This window comes from Galeopterus variegatus, unplaced genomic scaffold, assembly GCF_000696425.1.
Source record: "Galeopterus variegatus unplaced genomic scaffold, G_variegatus-3.0.2 Scaffold173, whole genome shotgun sequence".
Lineage (NCBI taxonomy): Eukaryota > Metazoa > Chordata > Mammalia > Dermoptera > Cynocephalidae > Galeopterus > Galeopterus variegatus.
Genome location: NW_007726284.1, coordinates 90,613 through 116,208, shown reverse-complemented (window position 1 = coordinate 116,208; position 25,596 = coordinate 90,613). Strand labels below are relative to the sequence as shown.

Here is a 25,596-nt window from a genome sequence, read left to right as displayed (position 1 = left end):
TGACTCCAAACACTGGACTGATGCTTCTCATGCTTCCTCCTCTTGTGTGAAATCTACCAACAGTAGGAATAAATCCTGAAATCCTATGGCGTGAATTCAGAAAGATACTTTGAATTCAGGAGGATACCTTGAAAGTAGTCCGTGCTTTAATTATCGTATCACTCAGAAATAGGGGCTTAAACTTCAGTGTAAGCATAACTTGGTGTAGGGAAATACTGCATATCAACCCATGGCTTTATGTTTTTTGTAATATTTTGTGTGTTTATTTGCTTGTTTTTTGCCTTTTTTCAAAAATGTGTGGAAAGACTTGCAAACAGCATAGATCCCAGCACTTGGTCATTCTCCAAGAGGCTACGATAGCATCTGCATAGATCTTATTTTTGAAGTTCTTTTTCACAGGATTGCAGTTTGTAATTCCAGTGCACTTCCAACAGGTTGCTAGAGGATTCCCTGCCTATTTCTGTTAACCTTTGTAATCATCTAATCTATGGTGGTTGGTTTTGTCTCAAATAATTGTTTTTATTTGTTTTTCATTCTTTATGTCTTGTCTCATAGTGTTATGTAGAAGGTCAAGTTCTCAGAGAACTGGATTCTTGTCAGCTTTGCCTGTTAAACCATCACTCTTCGTATTTCCAATAATCACAGCTGTTGCATGGTGTTTGAACACACTTCATATTGGACATCATGGCAGCTTAGGCAATTAGTGTGTGAATATGGTCGATTCAAAGAGGTCTTGTCAGGACAAAGGCTGGGGCTCTATCTCACAGAGCTTGAACTAGCACACTTTAAATATTACAGCCTTTCCACACCCAAGGTATCTTAAAGACTGAGTGCAGACGATTCAAAGAGGTCTTGTCAGGACAAAGGCTGGGGCTCTATCTCACAGAGCTTGAACTAGCATACTTTAAATATTACAGCCTTTCCACACCCAAGGTATCTTAAAGACTGAGTGCAGACATACCCTATAATTTAATATCCCAGAAACATTTAAAATCTAATTTTGTTTAAAAGGTATATGCTCCTCTGTTTCAGATTTTTTGCATTTTAACTTCATTACAATGCATAAATTGTACTGAGTTATTTTTAAATGTAATCCCAGAGACTAGATTCTATACATCCACAAGAATTTAAAGCTAGGTGAGCTTCAGCAAGCATTTAGTTCACACTCCTTATTTTGAGATGAGAGAACCAGGGGAGAGAAAAGTTATCCATATTTATGATAGGCCAGGTAGTGGCAGAAGCTAAACTAAAACCCAGGTCCCTTTATCAAATCAGGAAATTTTCCTAAAAATGGCCCCAGATCTTCTGAAAAACCTTTTTAGTATTCAACATGTGTTAGATCTCTGATAAGCAAACTCCCAGTAACTAACATGGTGGGCCTTTCAAGGGAAACTTTGGAGATGTCCATTGTATCTGTGTCTTGGGAGGCCATGGGGAAGCCTTGCTTAGAATCTGGTTGGGTCAGAAGTTTGCCTGGGTCAAGGGTCTGCATGGTGAGGAGGAATGTCAGTATGGACACTCAAAAGGGATACTTAAGGATTATAGGTATGAGTGAAAAATGGTCTCTAAAGGGAGATAGCCCCATAGTTCTAAACTTGGAGGTTAATTTTCATAGTCTAAGATTTAAACAGAGGGTAGGGATTCAAAGTATATTTGGTCAGCAAAGAACCTTTACAGGTCATTGTATCTTTGGTATCTATGACTATTAGATCAAGGTCATCACTACTGCAGTTGGTTTTGCATTTTATTGTTTGTGGCATTGTTTTCAAAACACTCATGTCGTATTCATACTAATAATACATACTCTTTTGTCAATATTTATGTACTCATTTGTCCAAGAGAAAGGCAGACAACAGGTACCTTACTCCACCTCTCCTTTCCCCTGTGTATTCTATAATCAGAACCGATTCTAGCACACAGGAGCAAATTCCAATTTATTCATTGCTCATCCCCATCCTTACCTATAATAGTAATGCCAGTAAAAGAAGCTAGTTATTGATCACTTAACTGTGTGGTCAAAAGCTATGCTATGTGCCTTATATACATTGTCTCGTTTAATCTTCTCAACAAATCTGTGAAGTATTATTAGCCCCATTTTACAGTTGGCAAAACTGAATCATCAAAAGAGAAGCTCAGAAATTTGTAGCATAGCTGGTAAGTGGTAGAGCTAGAATTTAAACCCGTATCTAACTCCAAAGCCCATGGTTCTTGTATTGTACCACACTACTTTTCTGACCCATGTGTTTAACTTGGAGTGATACACACACATGGATGTGGCCAACTAGCACAGACCAAGGCATGTTAAATACTGGCGAAGAGGGACAATCTAAGGGCTGAGCTGGAGAGTCAGTGGAGGTGTGGAAGGCAATCAGATTGCTTTGGAATGCTTCAGAAAGCTGAGGCTTCAGCAGGAAGACTGGTTGGTGACACAACACGATTTGGTAGAGAAGAGAGGAAGGAGTAGTGCTTGTCGGGGGCCTGACTCACAGAGTGTGGCAGGTGTTTGGAGAGTGAACAGGAATTATGTGGGTCTACACCAACAGCTGGCAAACTCTGGCCTGCGGGTCAAATCCAGCCCTCTTCCTGTTTTTGAAAATAAAGTTGTTTGGGAGCACAGCACACTCATTTGTTTACGTAACGTCTATGACTGCTTCTGCGCATAGCTGCAGATCAAATAATTGCAACTTACCCGTACAGACTGCAAAGTCTAAACTGTTTACTATCATCCTTTACAGAAAATGTTTGCCAACCCCTGTTCTAATCTATAAGCCAGAGCCTTTGAGCAACAAAGGTCTTTAAGTAGCTAAAATTAATGTAGATTAAAAACTTAAAGACCTTGGTTTCTCTTTTTTTTTGGTGGTGGTGGGGGGGAGGGGTCCTGTTTTTCCAGAAGACACTGGAATTTGATCTCCAGTGAGAAGATCCCTTTAATTCAAGTGGCATAGAATATATCAACCATCTTGGAAACCTACTGTAACAAAAAGTTACTTCATCTAGTAGCAATAATATAAAAATACTGGTGTTTTACAAGCAACCTTACAATATCATATATTTCTCTCAATTGAAATATACAGGTCTTTTCACATGCTTCTCAGTGATGTTAAAGATATATGCTAAATGTTTTGGAAAACCTTGGCTTGCCTTGTTTTTAGAAAAGTCTCCATCTCCAAAAGGTTTGAAAACCATTGCTAATTCCTCTTTCCTTGTGTCTCTGTTCAGATAAGCCCCATAACTCCAAACTTCTCAGCTTTCATAAATGGCAGGCCTGATTTATGCATGATTTATAAATTATAACCATGGACCATTAAGATAGCTTTCTCGGCTTTAGGTAAGCTATCATGGTGTTATACAGTGTGGTTTTGAATTTCTGAAGACACAAAGTACGCAGTAGTTGACAACCCAAACAATTCAAGTTCCATTTGCCCTTGTGGAAGGCTTCCTTTTATTTTAAGTGTGATTTTTTTCTTCCATTTTCATCTCCTTTTGGAGCTTTGCTTTAAAAATCTTCACTTCTAAATAGGAGTAGTCAGGAGTTCTTAGTGCCACCCTTTACTCTGTGGAGATGGTTGTTTTTGTCTAAAGAACATCTTACTGCTGAAGACAGATGAGTAGCTTTTTCTTGTAATGGTGCTAACAAAGAGAAACAGTTTGGAGTCTCACCTGTTGCCACAGACTTAGTATTGATTAACAGTAAGAGTGTGAAGTTTTGCAGATGCCAGGGCTTGGGAGTGGTCGTTGGTTCTCGTGAGGGAAGATGCCTGTGTGTAACGCGGTCTTAAGAGCACATTGCACCTGAAGGAGGATTTGATTTTATTGTTTGTGTTGCTCTCTTGACAGCTTTTCTTTAGAGCGTCCCATAGAAGAGAGACTAGGATTTAAAGGCTGGTGCCAGAAAGCAAAAGCTAATATGAAAAGAATCCAAGTCCCTGTCCAGTCTGTGAGAATCTGCAACAGTTCACGGACAAGGGATAAAGCAATTAAGGCAATGTCAGGGTTATATACCGGAATGTATTTCAGCCCATGAAATTTTGGTTTGAGGAAAAATGTGGGAGAGTTATTTGAATTCTTGGAGGTTGAGCTTGAGAAAACCACTGGAAATGGTAGGAAGAAATTAACTTCCTTTTACCTCTTTTTCCTTCCTAAGATGTAAAAGCATAAAAATCTGAGGTTCTGAGCCTGTCTGGCCACACTTTTCTGGTACCGTCTTCTTTTCTATGACTTGCTCTTAGATGTTCTAAGTAGTTTGTGCTCCCAGTGGGAGCACTCGGCTAACATAGGTGTCTACAAGACCTCCTCCCCATAGTAGACTCTCAGATGAAATCACTCGGTGGATTATGTAAATCTCTCAACATACACATTAATACACTAATGACCTTGACCTTTTCCTTCTGCAGTCTTAATCAATTCTGCTTTCAAAGGAGAAAGCATTTGTAAGTTAAAAATATATGTTCAATTGTGTTGAATTTTTAAATTTTTCTCTTTCAAACTAAAACCAAGAGAGTATTTTTAAGAACTGGTCGGGGGGAAGAGGGGGCATGAACAGGTAAACCAACCTGCCTGACCTGCTTTCTTTTTTTTAAGAACTCAGTAATATGATCATTTTGTAATAAATAACCGAGCTCTGCACCCTTTAGTCGGGGGGAAGAGGGGGCATGAACAGGTAAACCAACCTGCCTGACCTGCTTTCTTTTTTTTTAAGAACTCAGTAATATGATCATTTTGTAATAAATAACCGAGCTCTGCACCCTTTGGGACATTCTGGTTCTCTCTTTCTTTACTTGTGGCTACTTTGTTCAGAACGCATAGGCAGTGCCATTGCAGCCAAAGAAACCTGATCAAATTTCCTTCCTTCCCATCTTATTTGTATTCTGTGTGAAAAGCCCAAGCAGTTGTTTTAAACAAGTGTGGGCACTCGTTAAAGTTTAAACTGGTAGTGAGATCCATCCAGAATGAAGTGTTTCTGACACTCTGCTGCTCCTGGCCTAGGGTACTAGAGTATTAGACCACAGAAGCAGCCAATTTTGTAGTGTCTTTTAATACACGAAATTGTATTAACATCAACATGGATACAGATGGATGCACTGCAATAAACTGTAACCACTTGAGAAAAGCCTTTATTGACTCTCAAGTAAATAATGCACATTTTAAAGGATCTAAATATGCATTTACATAATGTACTATAATTTTTTATTGTGTCAACTACTCACACACACACATTCATAAGAGATGTTTTTCTTCATCAAAAATTTGGAGTCATACCATTCTTTGTGCACTCTATTAGCATCACGCCAAATTCATAATGGTAGTTTCTCTACTATGGGGCCTGATCTGGCCATCTCAAAGTACATTTAATGAATTTTACTGTTTGATTGATTTAACATCAGTGACTCTTTCTAAAATGATTTGAGACAACTTAGATAAAAACTTAGGTACGCTAAAAACATCAAATCCAAGGTAAAGAGAGAAAACAAGAAATATGAAAGAAGAAAAACAAAGTTAGGTGTGGATGAAATCTTAACTCTGAGCTTCAGTGGGTCTCATTGTCCATTAGAAAAGGAATAGCGGGTTATGCAGAAAAACAGCATATGTTTAATAATAATTAACAGATCTTTGTGATGTCTGTAACATAATTATTTTCTGTTTGAGGAAATTAAAGTTCAGGATCTTGAATGATTTGTATCCAGCTCCACGGTGAACTGATGACTGAACCAGAGAAAGTCCTTAGCATGAAAAAGTAGGGGTTGTAAAGGATGACCCTTTAAAATGCAGACTCTGCAGATCTACTTTGAAACTACAGGCTAAATGATTTCCTGGTATTAATTAAGAATTAATTGATCCTTATAAATCAGTCATCATAGAATTAATTCTGTATAGTACCGTATGCACTTAGGTTTGTTTTAAAATAAACTCCATGCCAAAAGGAAAAGGTGAATAAATTGTTTTCAATAAAATATAATAAAGAAACTAAGTTCTGAATTTAAGTTACTAATGATTTTCTTTTTGATATTTAACAATCACAACAAAATGAGGGCAAGGATGTTCATTAATAATTAATGGGGAGATTCTGTGGTCCTGCTGAACTATTTTTTCTATCAAGTTTCTTTAACTTTTATCTGCCTGATCTTGCTCAAGTGCATTTTTTTCATGGGCAGCATTCTCTGTTGGCCATCATGATTTTATAATCTAACAATCACTCATCACTTTCCCCTGAGCCTCTGAAGGCAGTGCCACTTTATCATCAAGGTCAGCCTCCCAGGGGCTCTTGACAGAGGAGTTGCCACCTTTGTGTTTGACATGCTGCAAAAGTTGAGTGTATCATTTTGTTAGGCTCAGTACTAACATCCTAGTTTGGAAAATACCACATTCCATCCTTAACTAGAAACTACTTGGTCAAATGCAAGTTACTGGGTCAAATATTCTTGCTACCAGCAAGGACAACTATACCATATTAGATGAAAAAAATTCCTTTGGTTCTTTAAAGCCAATAGCAGAATTTCCAGATTAAGAGATGACCAGATTCATTTAACTTTTTAGCTTGTGGGTTTCAGCTCAGAGACAATAATGGATTCCAAGGTTTATCACTCGTTGTATGAATTAAGTTTCACCAATTTTTCTACAAGCTCTGTGGTTCTTTGCTAGGTGGAGAGGTTTTGCCAGGTTTTGTTTCTGGCAAGTTTTATTCTACATTTATTTATTGAGTACCAGACTTGGTTTGGGGATATGACAGTGAACAATTAAGCAGATGGAAAGCTATTTACTAAGATGAGGAAGGCTGAGAGAAGAGTAAATTTGATAAAGGAAGGTGATGAAAATTCTAGTTGGACTAGGTTATCATCAAGATGTCCTCAATTGTATGATCAAGGGCAAAACTTTATCTGTTTTGGCTCAACTTTGTCTCTTGAGCCCATAGTAGTCTTTGAATATTTATTGGATAGATTAAAGGTTGCATGAAAGAAAGCGTTTTATCAGGTCTTCTGCAAGACATGGACTGGACTGTTGCTTCTTCTCCAAACCCCCATTTCTGCTCTTTAAAAACTATAGATGCCACTCTGAATCATGCAGTCCTAGGCATTTCAATCATTAGTCAGAAAGAGCCCCAGTCATAAGGAGGTCCCAGTAGTGAACACAGAACCCATGCTGAGCGAGCATTCTTCTATACAGCCCTTAGCCAAGCCAGTGGGACAGTGACAGGAAGGGTAGCCTGACTTACTTGAGTTTCTCTTCAGTATTATGAGTCATTCTTGGTGTTAGAAACGTCATATTCTCAAAAAATATGGGCATTCCTGTGTTTTCTCTTTGCAGGGGCTCCGTGAGTGTAAAGGAGCAAAAAAACTTACTTGAGTTTCTCTTCAGTATTATGAGTCATTCTTGGTGTTAGAAACGTCATATTCTCCAAAAATATGGGCATTCCTGTGTTTTCTCTTTGCAGGGGCTCCGTGAGTTTAAAGGAGCAAAAAGTAAAGGAAAAATAAATACTTTTATCTCCTTTAATTTGGGAGAGGTTTCTCAGGCCCTTGTTGAGAATTGACTTGGTTTGACTGTCTTCAACTTACAACGTGCTGCTTTTATCCCCCAGCCAGTTTTATCAATCATCCTTCCATTTCAAGGGCAAAAGTTCTCCTAAAAAATTATTAAGCACCTCACATAAGTTTTTAATCTAACATAATCTTCTTCTTGTATAAATGAAATTTATCAAGATTCAAATGTAAGGGAGTAGTAGTTGCCTGAGTCTTTCACCAGTTTTTATGGGCAGATGGCCAACATTTTAACAGGAGTCACTGCCTGCTCAGGCTGAGTTCCCCTCCTCCAACATTTATGCATTTCTGAGTTTGGCTTTGAAATGGCATCTAAAGGCGACATAAACCTTCCGTGTAAAGTGAGGCATCCAAATTGCATGGGTTCATTAAGTGATCATTTACTACATACTTCAAAAAAATTTCATCCTAAATTAGTCCCTAGAAATTTCCTTGAAAGGGGTATAAGAGCTTTAACAATGAATTATTGTCTATGGATAGCTCAGCATGAAAAGGGATCCATATGTGCAAACTAGACTTTGTCATATGTAATGTCAGTTAAATCAGGTCTAATCTACCAAATACATTTTTTATTGCTTGCTTCATTAAAAAGGCTCTTAAGGTAATGAATAATCTTCAGCTTCACCAAGGATTATTAATGCCTTTATAACTCATGTCCACTGAAAATAGAAAGACAGCTTGAAACTCTACCCTAACCTAACCTCCATGTTTGTCTTAGAGCCTTAAGGAAGAAAGTCTGTCAGACCTATCCAGTGTTACATTCAGTCACATGAGCAATACTATGAATTGGGCCAGGAGAAAAAAAATAAAATAGGAAGTTGAATCAGGTTCAGCTGTGGCCATGCAAGGCTTTCTCTTCATAACTCTGATGTTTTCTTTCCTGCAGCAAGTCCGCATGCAACACCATCGACTCTTCATTTCCCAACATCACCCATTATCCAGCAGCCTGGGCCTTACTTCTCACACCCAGCCATCCGCTATCACCCTCAGGAGACGCTGAAAGAGTTTGTCCAACTTGTCTGCCCTGATGCTGGTCAGCAGGCTGGACAGGTGGGGTTCCTCAATGTAAGGAAACCTCTTTTTTTCAATTACTTTAGAAATGTTAGCAGAATGTAAAAATAACAAGGGGAGACCTTATGACCATGTGACATTGTGCTCTAATGTTGTGCTGAATGACTACAGGCAAATGTCATATTTATTCTAGATTGTGGGAAAGTTAACTTGCTCTAAGAGTGATTGGCCAGGGTTTAAAAACAGTATTTGTGTTAAGTTTGCAACTGTCAAGTTTATGGATATAAATCATCTCAAGGGTGAACTATATAACCTTCTAAATTCTGTGGGCTGATAATTCCACCTCACGCGTTCTAACCCTAGGGCTCATACAGTTAACAAAATAGAAAGAGCAAATAATTTTAAATAATGATTTGAAGTGGTAGAGAGAGGTAGGGGAATGAGAGAGACAGATGTTTCAGATCAACTAAGTTGATATTTTTTAAAAATATAGTCTTCTAACACTTTAGATCAAGTTGACCAGTACTTGAACTTAAGATGCTAAAAGTACAGTTTATTATGGTTTGTTATTTCTGCAAGTAGTTATCTTTCCTAGTTATCTTTGTATAAAGCTAAACAGTATTCAGTGACTTAAGTGAATGTTTTTCCCCTCAAATAAACCAAATAATTACAATTTGATATAACATTCTAAATGTAAAAATTATTTTTAAAAATCACAAATTTTGTTTCAAATATAGAACTCAGTGTTTACAATGGGTAGCTATATCTCAAAGCCAAGGATAATAATAATAAATAATGACCAACATAAAGCCAACTTTGGTTTTTCTTTTCTCCTAATAATTGTGCATGAAGCCACAGATTAGCCATAATTATTATTGCCTAATTTAGGATATTATGTCACACTGTCCTATCACTGATTTTCTTCACTTGCAGAAATACCTGATTCTGCATATCTGAGCCAGAATAGGCAGCTTTGACTAATGTCTGGTGATGTGTTAGCAGATACATTTCTGTCTAGACAACAAATCAATATGGTGCCTTTTTTCTTTTTGCTTGTGTATTCATTTGCTTGGCTTATTCTGAAGCATTCACTTATGGACTTTCAGCCCACTCAGAAATAACACACAAGCAAGTTTGCTGGCAAGAAAGCACAGCATTCTGATTGTCAGACAAGATAGTCTTTGAGGAACAGTGCTAAATATATAAGCGAATGTTGTTGATAGGGGAATGAAACTGCCTCTGCAGAATTATTAAGCTTAAACTTTAAAGCCTGGGACAGCAGGAACAAGATAGTCTTTGAGGAACAGTGCTAAATATATAAGCGAATGTTGTTGATAGGGGAATGAGACTGCCTCTGCAGAATTATTAAGCTTAAACTTTAAAGCCTGGGACAGCAGGGTCTCCTTCAACTGAATTTTGATTTGGGCCTAGAGCCTAAATATGAGCTGTTATTGTTGGTTGAATGGTGTCACTGAAGCCTGGAAATCCAGTCAAAAAGACTACTTGGGAAACAGTGAAAAAACTGAGCTGATCACCAGCATCAAGCATGGACTTCTGAATTTCTAACTTTTCAAGAAGTCTGACATTATCCTGTAAAACTGTCAAATGCCCAGTTTTGCATTTTGATCAGAATTTTATAGGGCTTAAAGCAGGTCTCTTCATGGAACTATTTTGAAAAGCTTGAAAATAAAAATGGATTTTATTGCTCTCTTCAGAGGGAAACTTTTTTGTTGTTGTTGAAGAGCTGTTATTTGGTTGTTTTAACATCAGGCAGCCAAATAAATATGACTCTTATGGCATATGCTTATATAATTTAAATCAAAATTAGAAGTGATATTTTTCCCTAGCAGAATTCTGACAGCTGAATTCTAAAGTTTCTATGCCTGATGTTATACAATATGTGAAAGAAATTTTTTTATGTTCACTTAACACATTTATTAAATGTTATATAATATCAACTCTGAAGAGTGAAAATAAAATATTTTTTATCTCAAATGCACATTTAGGAAACTTTATTATGTCTATGTAAATAGAAATAGTAGGATGATATCACAGTCTTTACAACACTTAGAAATTAAATAAATGTTTAATAAACTTGCAAATGATGATGAAGGTAGCAATTAATACAGAACTGAAACAGTCCAAGCAAAAGTTGGTTGCTTAGTGGACAAATCCAGAGTGATCATTGGTAGGTCATTTTATGGAACCAGATGCAAAGAAAAACAATGTAGTTAGTTCAAGAGATAGGTTTAAGATGCATTGAGCATATGTGCCTCAGTGTGCTATTGTGGGATGCCTTAAGAACAGAACCCAACAATTCTTCATCCATATGGACTTACAGAAGAATTCAAGCAGCTAGAATGCTTAGTAATTTACATAACAGGTGCCTAATGAATCTTTTCTTTTCAGATGCAGCTAATGGTTGATGTCTGTTTCTTTTTTTTTTTTTCCCTCCGTGTTTGTGTTTTGTTTTCTTCCCACCCTCGCAGCCCAATGGGAGCAGCCAAGGCAAGGTGCACAACCCATTCCTTCCCACCCCAATGTTGCCACCGCCGCCGCCACCACCGATGGCCAGGCCTGTGCCTCTGCCGGTGCCAGACACAAAGCCTCCGACCACATCAACAGAAGGAGGTGCAGCTTCCCCCACCTCACCAAGTAAGTATAGCTGAGACAAGGCGCCGGTCACTGATAAAGCTCTATGCACTTGAATTCACACCTATGCTTTGTCTCTCACCGTACAGGCTCTAGCCATAGGCACAGGTCCCCAGTGATGGTTTTAGCATAAGTTTGCAGAGCCAAGGCCAGAATCATAGTGAACACCACTCTCAGGTACTATCAGTACGCTAGATGTGAAAATGACTAGGTGTTTGGGTGGATAAGGTGGTGTAACTACATGGCCAGGACTAAAATCAAGATATGAACTATTAAATTTTGTGTTTTAGTGGCTTTGAATGCTATCCCCATGATCATCAAACATTGTCTACTTGCATGAATTCTTATTAGCAAAATGTTCCTCATTCTTCTGTATATTCCTGCCTTCCAGGAACTTGTAGTCCAAGAGAAATGCTCTAGAGGAGACATAAAAGTTATATACTTCATACGTCAAATAGGAAAAAAAAAGTTTAGATCAAAGTATCAATTTAAAGGTGTGTACATTGAACATTTGCCAAGAGTAAAAACCTGGCAGAAGATCAGAGCTAGTAGCCATAGCAATTGCATAGCTAGGCTTGGCAGGGGGAGGAGATAGAGGGTAGGACTGGATGAAAAGAGAAAAGAATGCTTGGCTCTTCTCTGATCAGTCTTGGAAATTTGATCAGAGAATATAAGAGGATTTCAAAACCTTTTTAGATGATGGGAATGATTATTTGGTGAACTAGAGAGAGAAAATTTCTCTAGGTATTTCCTGATATTTTAGAGATGGTGAGAGGGTAGAAATAGCTCAGACATACAAATGTGGCTATTAGTGCATGGAATAATGACAAAACAAGTGACGGCTGGAGTTCCCAGGTGATGGGTGGCCCAGACTTGACAGATGGTGTGATGAGCACCTTTCCTAAAGTTTTAGAGAGGGATGAAAGTGTAGGAAGAGATGAGAACTGTGGCAGTGCCCCTAAGGAGAGCCTTCAAGGGGGTCTTCAAAGGAGGTGAGACTGGGGGCAAGCAATCTACTGAGGAGAACATAAGACAACAGACTAGGAAGGAAGTGTGAAGGTCAGGAGCTTGAACAGCAGTAAAAAGAATTGGATGAAAGGGAGCAGGGGGAGAGGTGTTTTACAGACATAAGCATTGGGATTGGGCAGTCATGTAGATGAGTATAGTAAATGAAGATTTGGGGCCTCTCAGCTTCCTTGAATCATAATGGTATTGGAAAAAAGAGGGAAAGAGTCAAAGAGAAAAGACGGACCTCTGTACCATGTTACTGGATTGATTCTGAGAACACTGAATCCAAAATGTCTAGAGTCCCTCGTAGACATGTATCTGAGAGTGAGTTTTGGGTGACCTAGTATTTACGCATTTTGGTAATACATGCAGAAACGAGTGGCACTGTGCACGGACTCTGTATCTATAGCAAAAAGATTGAGGGTCCAGGAGCAGTTTTGGAGAGACCTGCTTCTCTTGGTAAGAGGTGGTTCAACACTTGTCAACAAAGGAGAAAACTCTGAGTGGCCAACGACACAGGAAGCAAGCTGGGTTCGGCCTATGGATATTGGAAGTTCAGCTTAGCATGGTACTATCCTGCTTATTGTGTATATATGTAACACCTTTGAACTAGTCAAAGAAGTACCTGTCCCCAAGCTCAGACTTAAGTCTGTTCACTGAGGGCAACGACACAGGAAGCAAGCTGGGTTCGGCCTATGGATATTGGAAGTTCAGCTTAGCATGGTCCTATCCTGCTTATTGTGTATATATGTAACACCTTTGAACTAGTCAAAGAAGTACCTGTCCCCAAGCTCAGACTTAAGTCTGTTCACTGAGGACATTGGCTTACAGATTGGCAGCCACATGCTTGTTGAGCCATGCACATGCCTCTGCATCCCATTTTTCTGCCCCTCTTCTCCCTGTCTGTACAGGACATTGCCACAGTCCTTTAAAAGCCTGTAGTAACATACCACCTATTCTATGTAAAGATAACTCCCCTCCACTGTCAGTGTCTCATGCCTCATCGTGAGCTTTCCAGTAACGAGGATGAGGCTCGGCTGGGCCCTGTGGAAAAGTGGCAATAGTAATTTGTGACTATTAAAGTCAAAGGATAGGGGCTCCAATGCCCACTTTCATCTTACCAGTTGTGTTTCTTTGAATTAGTTTCCTCATCTGTAACATGTAGATGATAATATCCACCTGGCAAGGTTGGGTGATATCAACTCTGATAAGCACCGCCACCAAATAAATTGAAGTATTTTATTATCTGCCAAAACTCTTACCTAGTGAGAGGCTCCAGGCCTGGGTGATAGTGAAATGTGTCTATAGGACATGGAGAAGCTACTCAACCCCTAACTCAGGTTGAGGCCTTTGGGTCCATAGTTCTGGACTCCACTCCATGGACCGAACCAAGTGCTTTGTATAAGGAAATACCTGTCATCCTCAAGCATTTAGTCAACACTATGGGAAGAAGTGTAGAAGGAGTCTTGACAGATCCAACTCATATGGTTGCATGTTGATTAGAAAAGGGTTCAAAGGTTTGGGGGGAAAGAAGAATACGAGGAGAGAGAGGCCCAGCGTGTGATATAGGCCCATACTTTTTAATCGTGGGATTCTAGGGATGTAGACAAAACAAACAAAATATTCTATTGATTGCATAGAAAGGTTTTTCTATCTTCATTTTAGCCCTTGTTGCTGGGCTTTTCTAGAGTGTGCTAATTACAAAGTAATATGTTATTTCATGGAAATATATTGCTTACCACTTTCTGCTTTATTAATAAGACAGTGATAGGCTGAGAGAGCTATAATTTATAGCATAAGAGAAGACTTTCAAGTGAAAAATCTTAAAGTCCACTGGTTTGCATTGGGAGGGAATTTAAGGGCCCCACCAAAAAAAGATAAAAATCCTTGCCCATGCCCTGACTTCTGAACCAATTGATAAATAAAATATAAGAAAAAATCAGATGGAAGACAGAATATCACCTTTATTATTAGAGAATTTGTTTAGAACTGTGGGTAAATGGGCTTCCTAATACTGAACACCCACATTCCACTGACCTGTCTACCCAGTTGCTGGCAGAGCCAGACCACCGCAGGCCTCCCTACGTGGGGTCTGCCCACCCATGTATAGCTGGTGGCATGGAGGTATGGGTGGCTGTGCACTTCCTGCCAGCACTGTCTCCCTACGAGGAAGAGGTGGGATGAGTCACATCCAGTTTCTGTGTCCAAACCTCTCTATCTAGAGAGTAGAAAGTGAGGGAGTAGAGAGGAGCCGAGAGTGTGTGGAAGCGAGTGGGATGAGTCACATCCAGTTTCTGTGTCCAAACCTCTCTATCTAGAGAGTAGAAAGTGAGGAGCCGAGAGTGTGTGGAAGCGAGTAAGGGAAGGTAGTAGCCTCAGGAGGGAAGTAGACTTCACCTTCTTTTGTTCATTTATTCCGCCTTTATATATTGACCACCTCCGTGTGCCAGGGACTGTGTTAGCTTCTTGGGACACAGAGATAATTAATCCTTGCTTGAGGAGTGGGGATTTATTGAGGGATTCAGCTAGGAAATAGGCAGTTTACATAGGACAGTCCTGGGATGAAGGCTTGTGTAGGTGGAAGAGGCGGGAGGGAGTTTGGTCCAGTGTGGGGCTTCAAGTGAAGAGTTTTTGAAGGGGGTGACTTCTAAGCTATTTAGTAGGGGTAACATTTTAAGAGATTGTAGACTTTTCTTCAGAAACCATTTGGGGGACCTAACATTCGATTACATCTGGACAAAAATTTAGGGCAAAACTATAATTTCATAAATCATGTGCTTTCTTAGAAATTAAAACCACAGGATGGTTGGATCCTGTTTATCTTTGTCAGTTTATCAGAACTCAACTTTAGCAAGAAGAAACACCATGACAGGGTATTAAGTACAGATGTTCAACATCACAACAGAATGTCCAAAATTGAGGAATATTTCAAAAACACTAATTGTATAACCTAGGATAGCCTTTTCTATTTAGGCGTTAGAGATGACTCGTAATAAAATGAGATTTTAAAAATAAAAATAGGGAAGTATGCCAAGTATCTCTATATTACCAACTTTTCTGGGCCTCNGTAGGTGGAAGAGGCGGGAGGGAGTTTGGTCCAGTGTGGGGCTTCAAGTGAAGAGTTTTTGGAGGGGGTGACTTCTAAGCTATTTAGTAGGGGTAACATTTTAAGAGATTGTAGACTTTTCTTCAGAAACCATTTGGGGGACCCTGTAGGTGGAAGAGGCGGGAGGGAGTTTGGTCCAGTGTGGGGCTTCAAGTGAAGAGTTTTTGAAGGGGGTGACTTCTAAGCTATTTAGTAGGGGTAACATTTTAAGAGATTGTAGACTTTTCTTCAGAAACCATTTGGGGGACCCAACATTCGATTACATCTGGACAAAAATTTAGGGCAAAACTATAATTTCATAAATCATGTGCTTTCTTAGAAATTAAAACCACAGGATGGTTGGATCCTGTTTATCTTTGTCAGTTTATCAGAACTCAACTTTAGCAAGAAGAAACACCATGACAGGGTATTAAGTACAGATGTTCAACATCACAACAGAATGTCCAAAATTGAGGAATATTTCAAAAACACTAATTGTATAACCTAGGATAGCCTTTTCTATTTAGGCGTTAGAGATGACTCGTAATAAAATGAGATTTTAAAAATAAAAATAGGGAAGTATGCCAAGTATCTCTATATTACCAACTTTTCTGGGCCTCAACTCCTTTATCTGCTAATGCGAGTAACAAAACTGTCCATCCACTCTCATAGGCAGATTGTTGGGACATCCTGGTGTGACAGATGTACTATGCTGTGTCGTAGATAGTTAAAAGTCCAAGGCATCATTTTAAATATCCTCTTATAATGAAATACAAATGGATGCCAGCCTAGAGCAGAGTATGTATTTTTTAGCTAATCAGTTGCCTCTGGCACTAACACTAAACTCTGCAGCTGTGGCCAGAAAAACAGCGATAAGGCAGATCTGGGGAAAAGAAAGAAAAAATGCCTGTGAAATAAATACATTTTAATGGGAAAAATCCTTACCACTGCCCTAAAAAACAGAGAAGGGGGGGTGGGGACTGCAGATCTACTTTCTCTCAAGGAAAACTTTTATACTGTTGATTCGTTTGGAGAAGGATTGATGTACTATGCCAGGTCTCTTTAGGCAACCATGACAGATGGAAGGCATAACCTGTAAAAGCAATTTGCAATGGTATGTTCCATTCCCACTGATGAACTACTTTTGTGGGTTTCAATACCCAATGAGAGAATACCACTTCTTTCATTCATCCAATAAATATTTATTGAGCATCAGCTATGTGCCAAGCACTCTTCCAGGTGCTAGGATTCAGCAGGGAGTAAAAGAGATAAAAATCTCTGACCTTATGGAGCTTTGATTCTAGAGAGGGAAGAAAGACAATAAAATCTTAAGTGTAAAAGGTAAGATGTAAGATGGTGAGACATGGGTACTACAAAGCAAAAGAAGCAAAGAGGGGTTGGAATCATGGGGGTGGGATACAACTGTAGGTAGGGTGGTCAGAGAAGGACTATTTGGGAAGAGAAATTTGAGCACAGCCCTGATGGAGGTTCAGGGGTGAGCCAGGAGACTGTAGGGGGAGAGGTTTCCAAGTAGAAGGAACAGCCAGTATAGGGCAGCTTGGCACGTTTGAGGACTAGCCGGAGGCCAGTGTGGTGAGAACAGTGAGTGAATGAAGGTAAGAGGTGAGATCAGAGAGATAGTGAGGATGTGTTTGGGGGCCTGGGAGGATAGATCATCTAGGTTCTTAGAGGCCATCGTAAGGACTTTGGGATTGACTCTGAGTGAGATGGGGAGCAGCAGCATGATACCACCTAGATTTTAACAGAAACACTCTGAAGGCTTTGTTGAAAATAGATTGCCAAGGGCAAGCATTACAGCAAGGAGACCAGTTAAGAGGCTGTTTTTTTCAGTAAATATAATGAGTGTCTTCTACATGCCAGCCACTATTCTAGGCACAAAGGATACAAAAGTGAATGAAACAGACAAAATCCTCTGCTCTGGTGGAGCTTGCATCCCAGTGGACAGGACAAACAATAATCAAATTATAAGTAAATCACTAAGTTAGGAACCAATAAGTACAGTGGAGAAAATGAAAACAGGCAGGATGGAGTGTGCTATTGCAGCACTGGGCAGGAGTCGCTAGTGAACTGCACCAGCGTGGGGGCAGAAGGGGTGGGGAGAAGCAGTCGGGTTCCAGATACACAGTCATGCATCATTTAACAACAGGGGTGCATTCTGAGAAATGTGATTTTGTCTTTGTGCAAACATCACAGAGTGTACTTAGACAAACCTAGATGGGACAGCCTACTGTACACCTAGGCTACATGGTGTAGCCACTACAGACTTATGGGACCACCATCATACATGGGGTCCATTGTTGGCCAAAACATCACTATGTGGTATGTGACTGTGTTAGAAAGGTAGAGTTGACAGGATTGGCTTGCACATTAGACACAGGTTGAGGAAAAATGAGAGAAATCAATGATGACTCCTCAATATTGACCTGAGTAACTGGATGGATGGAGTTGCCATGAACTGAGACGGGAAGACCTCAGGAGGAGCTGTTCTGTGTGAGAGGTGGAGATCGGAAGGTTTAACCAGTCCTTTTGGAGATGCCTATTAAGCACCTCACTGCTGAGACTAATCAGAATAACATCATATCCTGCCTATTGCAGATCCTTGAAGTTTGCTGAGCTTTTCCACGTGTATCATCCCATTAATTGGGAAGGGACTCCTTTTCAAACATGCAGTACAATGAATGAGTATTCCTAGAGTCCTGAGGACAACAGCTTAAGTATAGGAGAAATCTTTCATTATGTTGGGGTCTGTTTGTAGTATGATAATTCAAAATACATTATTCTCTTTGTTAATTGTACTGTAACATCCAATTTTAATATAGTAGGCTGGATCAAGATTATACTATAAAAATGGGCTTTTCTGGAAAAAAATGAAGATTGGCATCACAGCCTAGAATTACAATGGAAAGAACGCTTTTGAATTATGATGGAAGATAAAATATGCATATTTCCCTTTTTGAAAAATTAATTAGGAACACAGAAACTCAATTTAAAAATACGTAAAACACTCATAAACGTTTTTCCCCATGCCTTCTTAGCTATGAACTTTTGATTTTTAAAAACTAGAATTCTGGGGCCGGCCCGGTGGCGCACTGGATAGTGCGCTGCTTGGGAAGCGCGGCGGCGCTCCCGTCCGAGGGTTCGGATCCCACGTACAGACCGGCTCCCGCTCACTGGCTGAGCGAGGCGCGGGAGCAACGCCGAGGCTTGCAATCCCGTCGCCGGTCCCCGGTCCGGTACGGGGGCAACACTGAGGGTTGCAATCCGTTGCCGGACACGGAAAAAAGACAAAAAACAAACAAACAAACTAGAATTCTATTAAAATAGAAGCATGTAATAACAAGTTACCTTTATTATTTATTTTTATATCTCCGATGAATCTTGTGTATATTCATTATATGAATGAAAATGAACCTCTTAACCAGGAACATAACAATAATCTATGACTGGGATAGAAATTTTCTAGTATAATAATTAACATATATGTTGAGTGCTTTCTTGGTTAACAAAGCTCTTTATACCTATACATTATCTCATTCATCTCCCAAAGACTCCTATGAGGTCAAGATTTTATAGACAAGGAAACTGAGACTAGAAGGTGGAGGTTAGTTTCCCCAAGATTATACTCCTGTAGAAGATTGGCAGGGACTCAAACACAGGTCTTCCCATGCTCTTTCTACTACCTCATACTGTAACCAAACAAGTTACAAAGCAATGTGATGTAAATTCTGCTTACAGGAGAACCACACCTGCCTGCTTATGCCTGAAATTAACAACCACCACCACAAAGTATTTAGCTTTTACTAATTCATCAGGCCCTTTTTAAAAAATATTTTTATGTGTATTATCTCATTTCATCCTCACAATAATCCTATGAAGTAAATTATCTTGTTACATTAATGGAGAAAGACAATGCATGGAAACATGAGGTAACTCTCTCAAGGTCACTCAGCCAGGTGTGGTAGTCATGATTCATACCTGGCTACCTTGAACCTGGAGTTTATATGCTTGGTCATAGCATGAGTATCTTTGCATTATCCCCTGCCCCCAAAAGCTTCCATCTTTTCTGCAGTGAAAACACTATGGGAGAAATATAAAAGAAGATGTTAGTAGTCACTCATACTTTAGTGTGAACTGGTTTCTGATCCTGAGAGTATGTCTTATTAACAGGGAAAGGAAGATAGCAGAAGTTTGGGGGGTGGGGGAACATAAGGACTATGTTCCCTCTTTCAGAGAAGAAGCAGTAGATTACAAGAAAGAATGAAAAAAATGAGTGGCTTCTTTTCACAAAACATTTTTTCATTACTAATGCCTGGAATATTCCTTTTTTGTTAATTTTTAAAATTTACATTCAATAAAATTTCCTCTCTGGTGTACAGTTCTATGAGTTTTTATAACATCATAGATGCTTATAACCAACACCACAGACAGGATACAGAACAATTCTAAAGGACTCCCTTACCATTCTTACCTACTCTCAAGTTAGTATCTCATGTTACTTAGTGCCAGGGAACTTATTTTACTATGATCTATTTCCACATTGTTTTTAATTCCCGTATCAGCCCTGCTGCTATCCCCATTATTATACTTTAATTTTTGATATTCTTCTGAATTAGAGGATTGTGAAAGAGACCCAGATACATATAAGTATTTTAGTCTATGATAATGGTGATATTTCATATTAGAAGAGGGAAAAGCATTATTCAGTAAAGTATATTAAGACACCGGAGTAGCAGTCTGGAAAAAATAAAATCCCTTATATCAAAATAAATTTTAGCTGGAACACAAAATATAACTTAAAAATGTTAAGCCTTAAAATACCACAAGAAAACGTAGGGCAAATTTTTTTATAATATTGGAGTGAGGAAGTCCCTTATATATATATAAGGATATATATAAAATACAAAAAACCAGCATCCATAAAAGGAATGATAAATTTGACTCTGAAAGTATAAAAAACTTTACTCATGGAAAAAGTACCATAGACAAAGTCAAAAGACAAAAGATAAAGTAGAAAAAAATATTTGCAACATATGTAACAAATAGCTAAATTATCTAATATATATAGTGTTTAAAAGTCAGTAAAAGAAAGACCAACAATACAATAGAAAAAAAAGGTTATAAACAGAGAAAAGGAAAACATCTGAAAGACATTTCATTCAGGTAGCATAAGAGCAATACAGACGAAAACGTAAATGATATTTTTACCTGTCAAATCAGCAAATATCAAAAGATCTTAACAAAGTGTTGGTAAGCATGTGGAAAACTCTCCTACACTATTAGAAGTCTCTAAATTGGCTCAACATCTTCAGAGGACAATTTATATGTGTGTGTGTGTATATATATAAAACACACATGTGTTTAAATGTGTATAAGAAATTTTATAACATAAATATTAAATGTTTATATTTAAATTCTATACAAATATAAATCTATGTAGATTTTAAATGTAAGCCATACATGTAGTTGAACAAAAGAGCAAAGCTTTATATAAAGTATTCATTGCAATGTTGATTAAAATAAAAGTTTGGAAATAACCTAAATATCCATCAATATGAGTGTTATACATTAGGAACCCTTTAAGAATATATCAATTCATGGACAATGCTGTGAGTTTTATTAAGTTATATCAAGTCAGCAAGGGAGAGTGCTAGCAAAAGTGTGTAGACTGCTACCATGGGAGCAGGAGGTGCAGGTGCATAGTTGATTGTATGTGGGAGGGTAGAAACTAGTAACAGTGGTTGCCTCCAGAGAAGGGTACAGGTTGTTGGGGGATAGTTCTTTGGTGCCTTATCCAATGAGTATGAAAGATATTATTGAGTTTTAAATCCCTCCTTTATATCAAATATAATGATTTATCTAGACTATTTGAAAATATTTGTCCAACAATCTAATAATCTTGTTTATACTTCAATCCCAGCAGTGACCAAAACCACATACTCACACATGGGAGGTGGGGAGTCCTCAAAATCCTTGGCAATATTTTTACATCTAGCTTTTGGCTATATGAGCCTAAACTTTGGGTGTAATAGCAAAAATGTGTGATCTTTCTGGTAAATAATAATATTCTCATCCCCTCACAGAGCATGGAGTTCAGTGTAAAGGTAGCATTTTCATTCACTGTAGTCATTATTTGGTCACAGGTTCTGCTTAAGGAACCCATTGAATACAAATGTACATGTACTATCTTAAATCAAAATTTGTTACAAATACTTTTTACAGAGCATTTTAATTTTGTGTACAGTCCAAATTTTTAATGTTTAATTTTGCAAAAGGAAAAGAAAAAGAATGATTGAAAATCAGGCATTTTGATAGATATTTTTATGTTCATTACCTTAGTTGCATTTTTATTATATCTGCAAAACTGGAATTGTCATCTTTTTTAAAGAAGATGAAACTGAGGGCCAGCCCGGTGGCGCACGGGAGAGTGCGCCACTTGGGAGCGCGACGGCGCTCCCGCTGAGGGTTCGGATCCCATGTGGAGACCGGTTCCCGCTCACTGGCTGAGCATGGTGCGGGTGCAGCACCGAGGGTTGCGATCCCGTTGCCGGTCCCCAGTACAGGCACGCCACTGAGGGTTGTGATCCCGTTACCGGTCAGTAAAAAAGGAAAAAAAAAAAAAAGAAGATGAAACTGAGGGCCAGCCCGGTGGCGCACGGGAGAGTGCGCCACTTGGGAGCGCGACGGCGCTCCCGCTGAGGGTTCGGATCCCATGTGGAGACCGGTTCCCGCTCACTGGCTGAGCATGGTGCGGGTGCAGCACCGAGGGTTGCGATCCCGTTGCCGGTCCCCAGTACAGGCACGACACTGAGGGTTGTGATCCCGTTACCGGTCAGTAAAAAAGGAAAAAAAAAAAAAAGAAGATGAAACTGAGCCAAGGTTCAAACCCAGGTCTGTTGGACTCCAAAGCCCAATGCTTTCTACTCTACCAGGATATGTACTATATTTAGAGGTGTGATATCACAAAGGTTTCCCTTGAAAATCCTGACACTCCATAGCAAACTTCTATATTACTTCAAGAATATCACCATTATCCTGGTATATTGAATTAGATTTAAAAAAAACACAGGAACCATAATAGGAAAAAGAGATTAAGAGATGAGCAGTGCAAAGGAGGAGTGACAAAAGGGAACAGAACACCGGATGATTCTATTCATTTGAGTCATCATAACCCATTCAAGTGTTGTATTAACCTCAGTTTTTTTACTATCTCAGATGACAAGATGACAAAGACAAGTTTTAAGACTTTCTCTATAAAGGTCATATATGGCACTGTAGGAAACTTGGAAGATATAGAAAAATATAAAAAAGAAAATTATAATCTCCCATAATCAACTACTATTACCATTTTGTTTTCCCCATTTGTTTTTTCTTTTTTTAATGCACGTTTATGTGTGCATTTATGTGTGTATAAGTGTGATTGTAATCATACCGAATACAATATTTAGTATGCTGGTTGCTTGGTTAGCATTTTACACCTTTACTTTTCTGGCTTTTTAGGTAATGCATACTTTATTCTTAAAGCTATAAAGAAGTATGTTACAGGTTACTATAAATGTGACTGTGGTTAATTTATTACACCTTTTCCTATTTACAGAAAGTTGGGAAACGTGATTTTAAACAATTTTCACCTGTTTCCCTACTACAGGACTTTAACTTTTGTCCCAACCTATAAAATATGCTCCAGTATATCCCTAGATATGTATTTTTGTCCCCTACTTTATTGATTTTCTTAGGGTAGATTTCTAGAATTGGAATTACTTAATATAAACAGTGTGAACATTTCTCTTGGTACACATTACCAAATTACTTTTTAGGAAAGTTGTGCCAATTTACATCCTTACAAATTGCTTATGAATCTGATCATAACGTTGACCCTTTAGAAGTTTGAGTATTATAATGTTTTTTAATTGTTAGAAGGCATTTATTTTGTGGGTATAATACCCTTAATCAGACTTTGGAATCAGTAGTCCCTGACGAGATGATTTTAGCATTTTTCTTCAATTGTTTGAATATAAAGCACAGTGGAATTCTGGGGATTTTCTATCTTATTGGCAAAGTCTTTCCATGGGGACGACTCTTGGGACTGTTTCTGTGGAGAGGATGACCTATGAGACATTCACAGAGGGGTAAAGTCTTAGTGAAAGGGCTTAGAGGATTGGAGTAAATAATGTTCATTATGCTGGACTCTACATGGAGAGGCTCAGAGAGGTTACCTCGCTTGCCGAGATGACACTTCTGTTAAGAGATCACATGGATTCAGTCCAGGATTTTCTGGTTCTGAAATTCGTTTTCTATTGACTGCATTGAACCGCCTCAAAAAAAAAAAAGTGTTGTTTCAGATGTTCAGGTTCCATTTGTTTATCTTATTTAAGATTAAAGATCACTGGAAGGCACAGGCATACATCATTTACGGTGCTTCACTTTTCTATACTTCACAAATTCTGCACTTTTTTTACAAATTGAAGGTTGGTGGCAACTCTGCTTTGAGCGTGTCTGTGGACACCACTTTTTCCAACAGCAGGTGCTCATTCTGTGTCTCTGTGTCATATTTTGGTAATTCTCACAATATTTCAGACTTTTCCATTATTTGTGATGATGGTCTGTGATTGGTAATCTTTTGATATTACTATCGCGGTTGTTTCGAGGCACCACAAACTGCACCCATGTCAGGCAGTGAACTTAATATACAGATGTTGGGTGTGTTCTGATTGCTCCACCAACCAGCTGTTCCCCCATCTGTCTCCCTCTCCTCAGGCATCCCTATTCCCTGAGACACAACAGTATTGAAGTTAGGCCAACTAATAACCCTGCAGTGGCCTCTAAGTGTTCAAATGAAAGGAAAGGTCACACGTGTTGCACTTTAAACCAAAAGCTAGAAATCATTAAGTTTAGTAAGGAAGGCATGTCGAAAGATGAGTGTAAAGTTAGGCAAATCATAACTAAGGCCAAAATGTTTTTGTTATTTTAGTTATACTAAGTTTCCATTTACATTGTCAGAGCTACGGCTCAGACCCTTCAAACCCATTGTACAGACTGGGTCCTCAGACCCCTCACACGCAAGTCCACGTTAGTCCCCCTCCCCCCTCATGACATCCTGGGGGTGGGAGGCACCATGGATCAGAGCCACTCATCCTTTATACTTAAGTCCATAACCCAGGACACCTGGGTGCACATGCGCAATTACACTAGAGGATGACCAAGGAACACCTGGGCGCACGTGCCTATTTACATCAGTGCTTGGCCAGATTCTGAACATCTGAGGGGCCCTGACCATTTTCCTATATTTTCCCACAAGCTAGACTGCTTGTGCCAAATGGTTAGCCAAGTTGTGGATACAAAGGAAAAGTTCTTGAAGGAAATTAAAAGTGCTACTCCGATGAACACAGGAATAAGAAAGCAAAACAGCCTGATTGCCGACATGGAGAAAGTTTTAGTGGTCTGGATAGATCAAAGCAGCCCCAACATTTCCTTAAGCCAAAGCCTAATCTAGAGCAAGGCTCTAGCTCTCTAATTCTAGGAAGGCTGAGAGAGGTGAGGAAGCTGCAGAAGAAAAGTTTCAAGCCAGCAGAGGATGGTTCATGAAGTTTAAATAAGGAAACCATCTCCATAACATAAAAGTACAAGGTGAAGCAGGAAGTGCAGATGTAGAAGCTGCAGCAAGTGATCCAGGAGCCCTAGCTAAGATCAGTGATGAAGGTGGCCACACTAAACAACAGATATTCAATATAGATGAAACAGCCGGATATTGGAAGAAGATGCCACCTAGGACTTTCATAGCTAGAGAAGAGAAGTCAGTCCCTGGCTTCAAAGCTTCAAAGGACAGGCCAACTCTTGTTAGGGATTAATACAGTTGGTGACTTTAAGTTGAAGCCAATGCTCATTTACCATTCTGAAAATCTTAGGGCCCTTAAGAATTATGCTAAATCTACCCTGCCTGTGCTGTGTAAATGGAACAACAATGCCTGGATGACAAATGTGCTGACAGCTTTGTTTACTGAATATTTTGAGCCCAATGTTGAGACTTACTACTCAGGCAAAAGATCACCTAGTCACCAAAAAGCTATGATGGAGATATACAAGAAGATGAATGTTGTTTTCATGCCTGCTAACATAACATCCATTCTGCATCAAGGAGTAATTTCAATTTTCAAGTCTTACTATTTAAGAAATACATTTTTTAAGGGCATAGCTGCCATAGATAAAGATTCCTTCAGTAGATCTGGCAAAGTAAGTTGAAAACCTTCTGTAAAGGATTCACCATTCTACCTGCCAATTCACAGGCAG

The 25,596-nt window shown here is 39.0% G+C and overlaps 1 protein-coding gene across 6 annotated transcripts in view; it reads left to right on the top strand.

The window, feature by feature from the left end:
* NFIA (nuclear factor I/A) overlaps positions 1 to 25,596 on the top strand; it is a 367,279-nt gene that overhangs the window by 301,560 nt on the left and 40,123 nt on the right. For all 6 annotated transcript variants that reach the window (XM_008563311.1, XM_008563327.1, XM_008563335.1 and 3 more), the window contains 2 exons: positions 8,422 to 8,600; positions 11,036 to 11,201. In XM_008563311.1, coding sequence (XP_008561533.1) covers positions 8,422 to 8,600; positions 11,036 to 11,201 — 345 coding nt within the window. The remainder of the gene's footprint in view (positions 1 to 8,421; positions 8,601 to 11,035; positions 11,202 to 25,596) is intronic.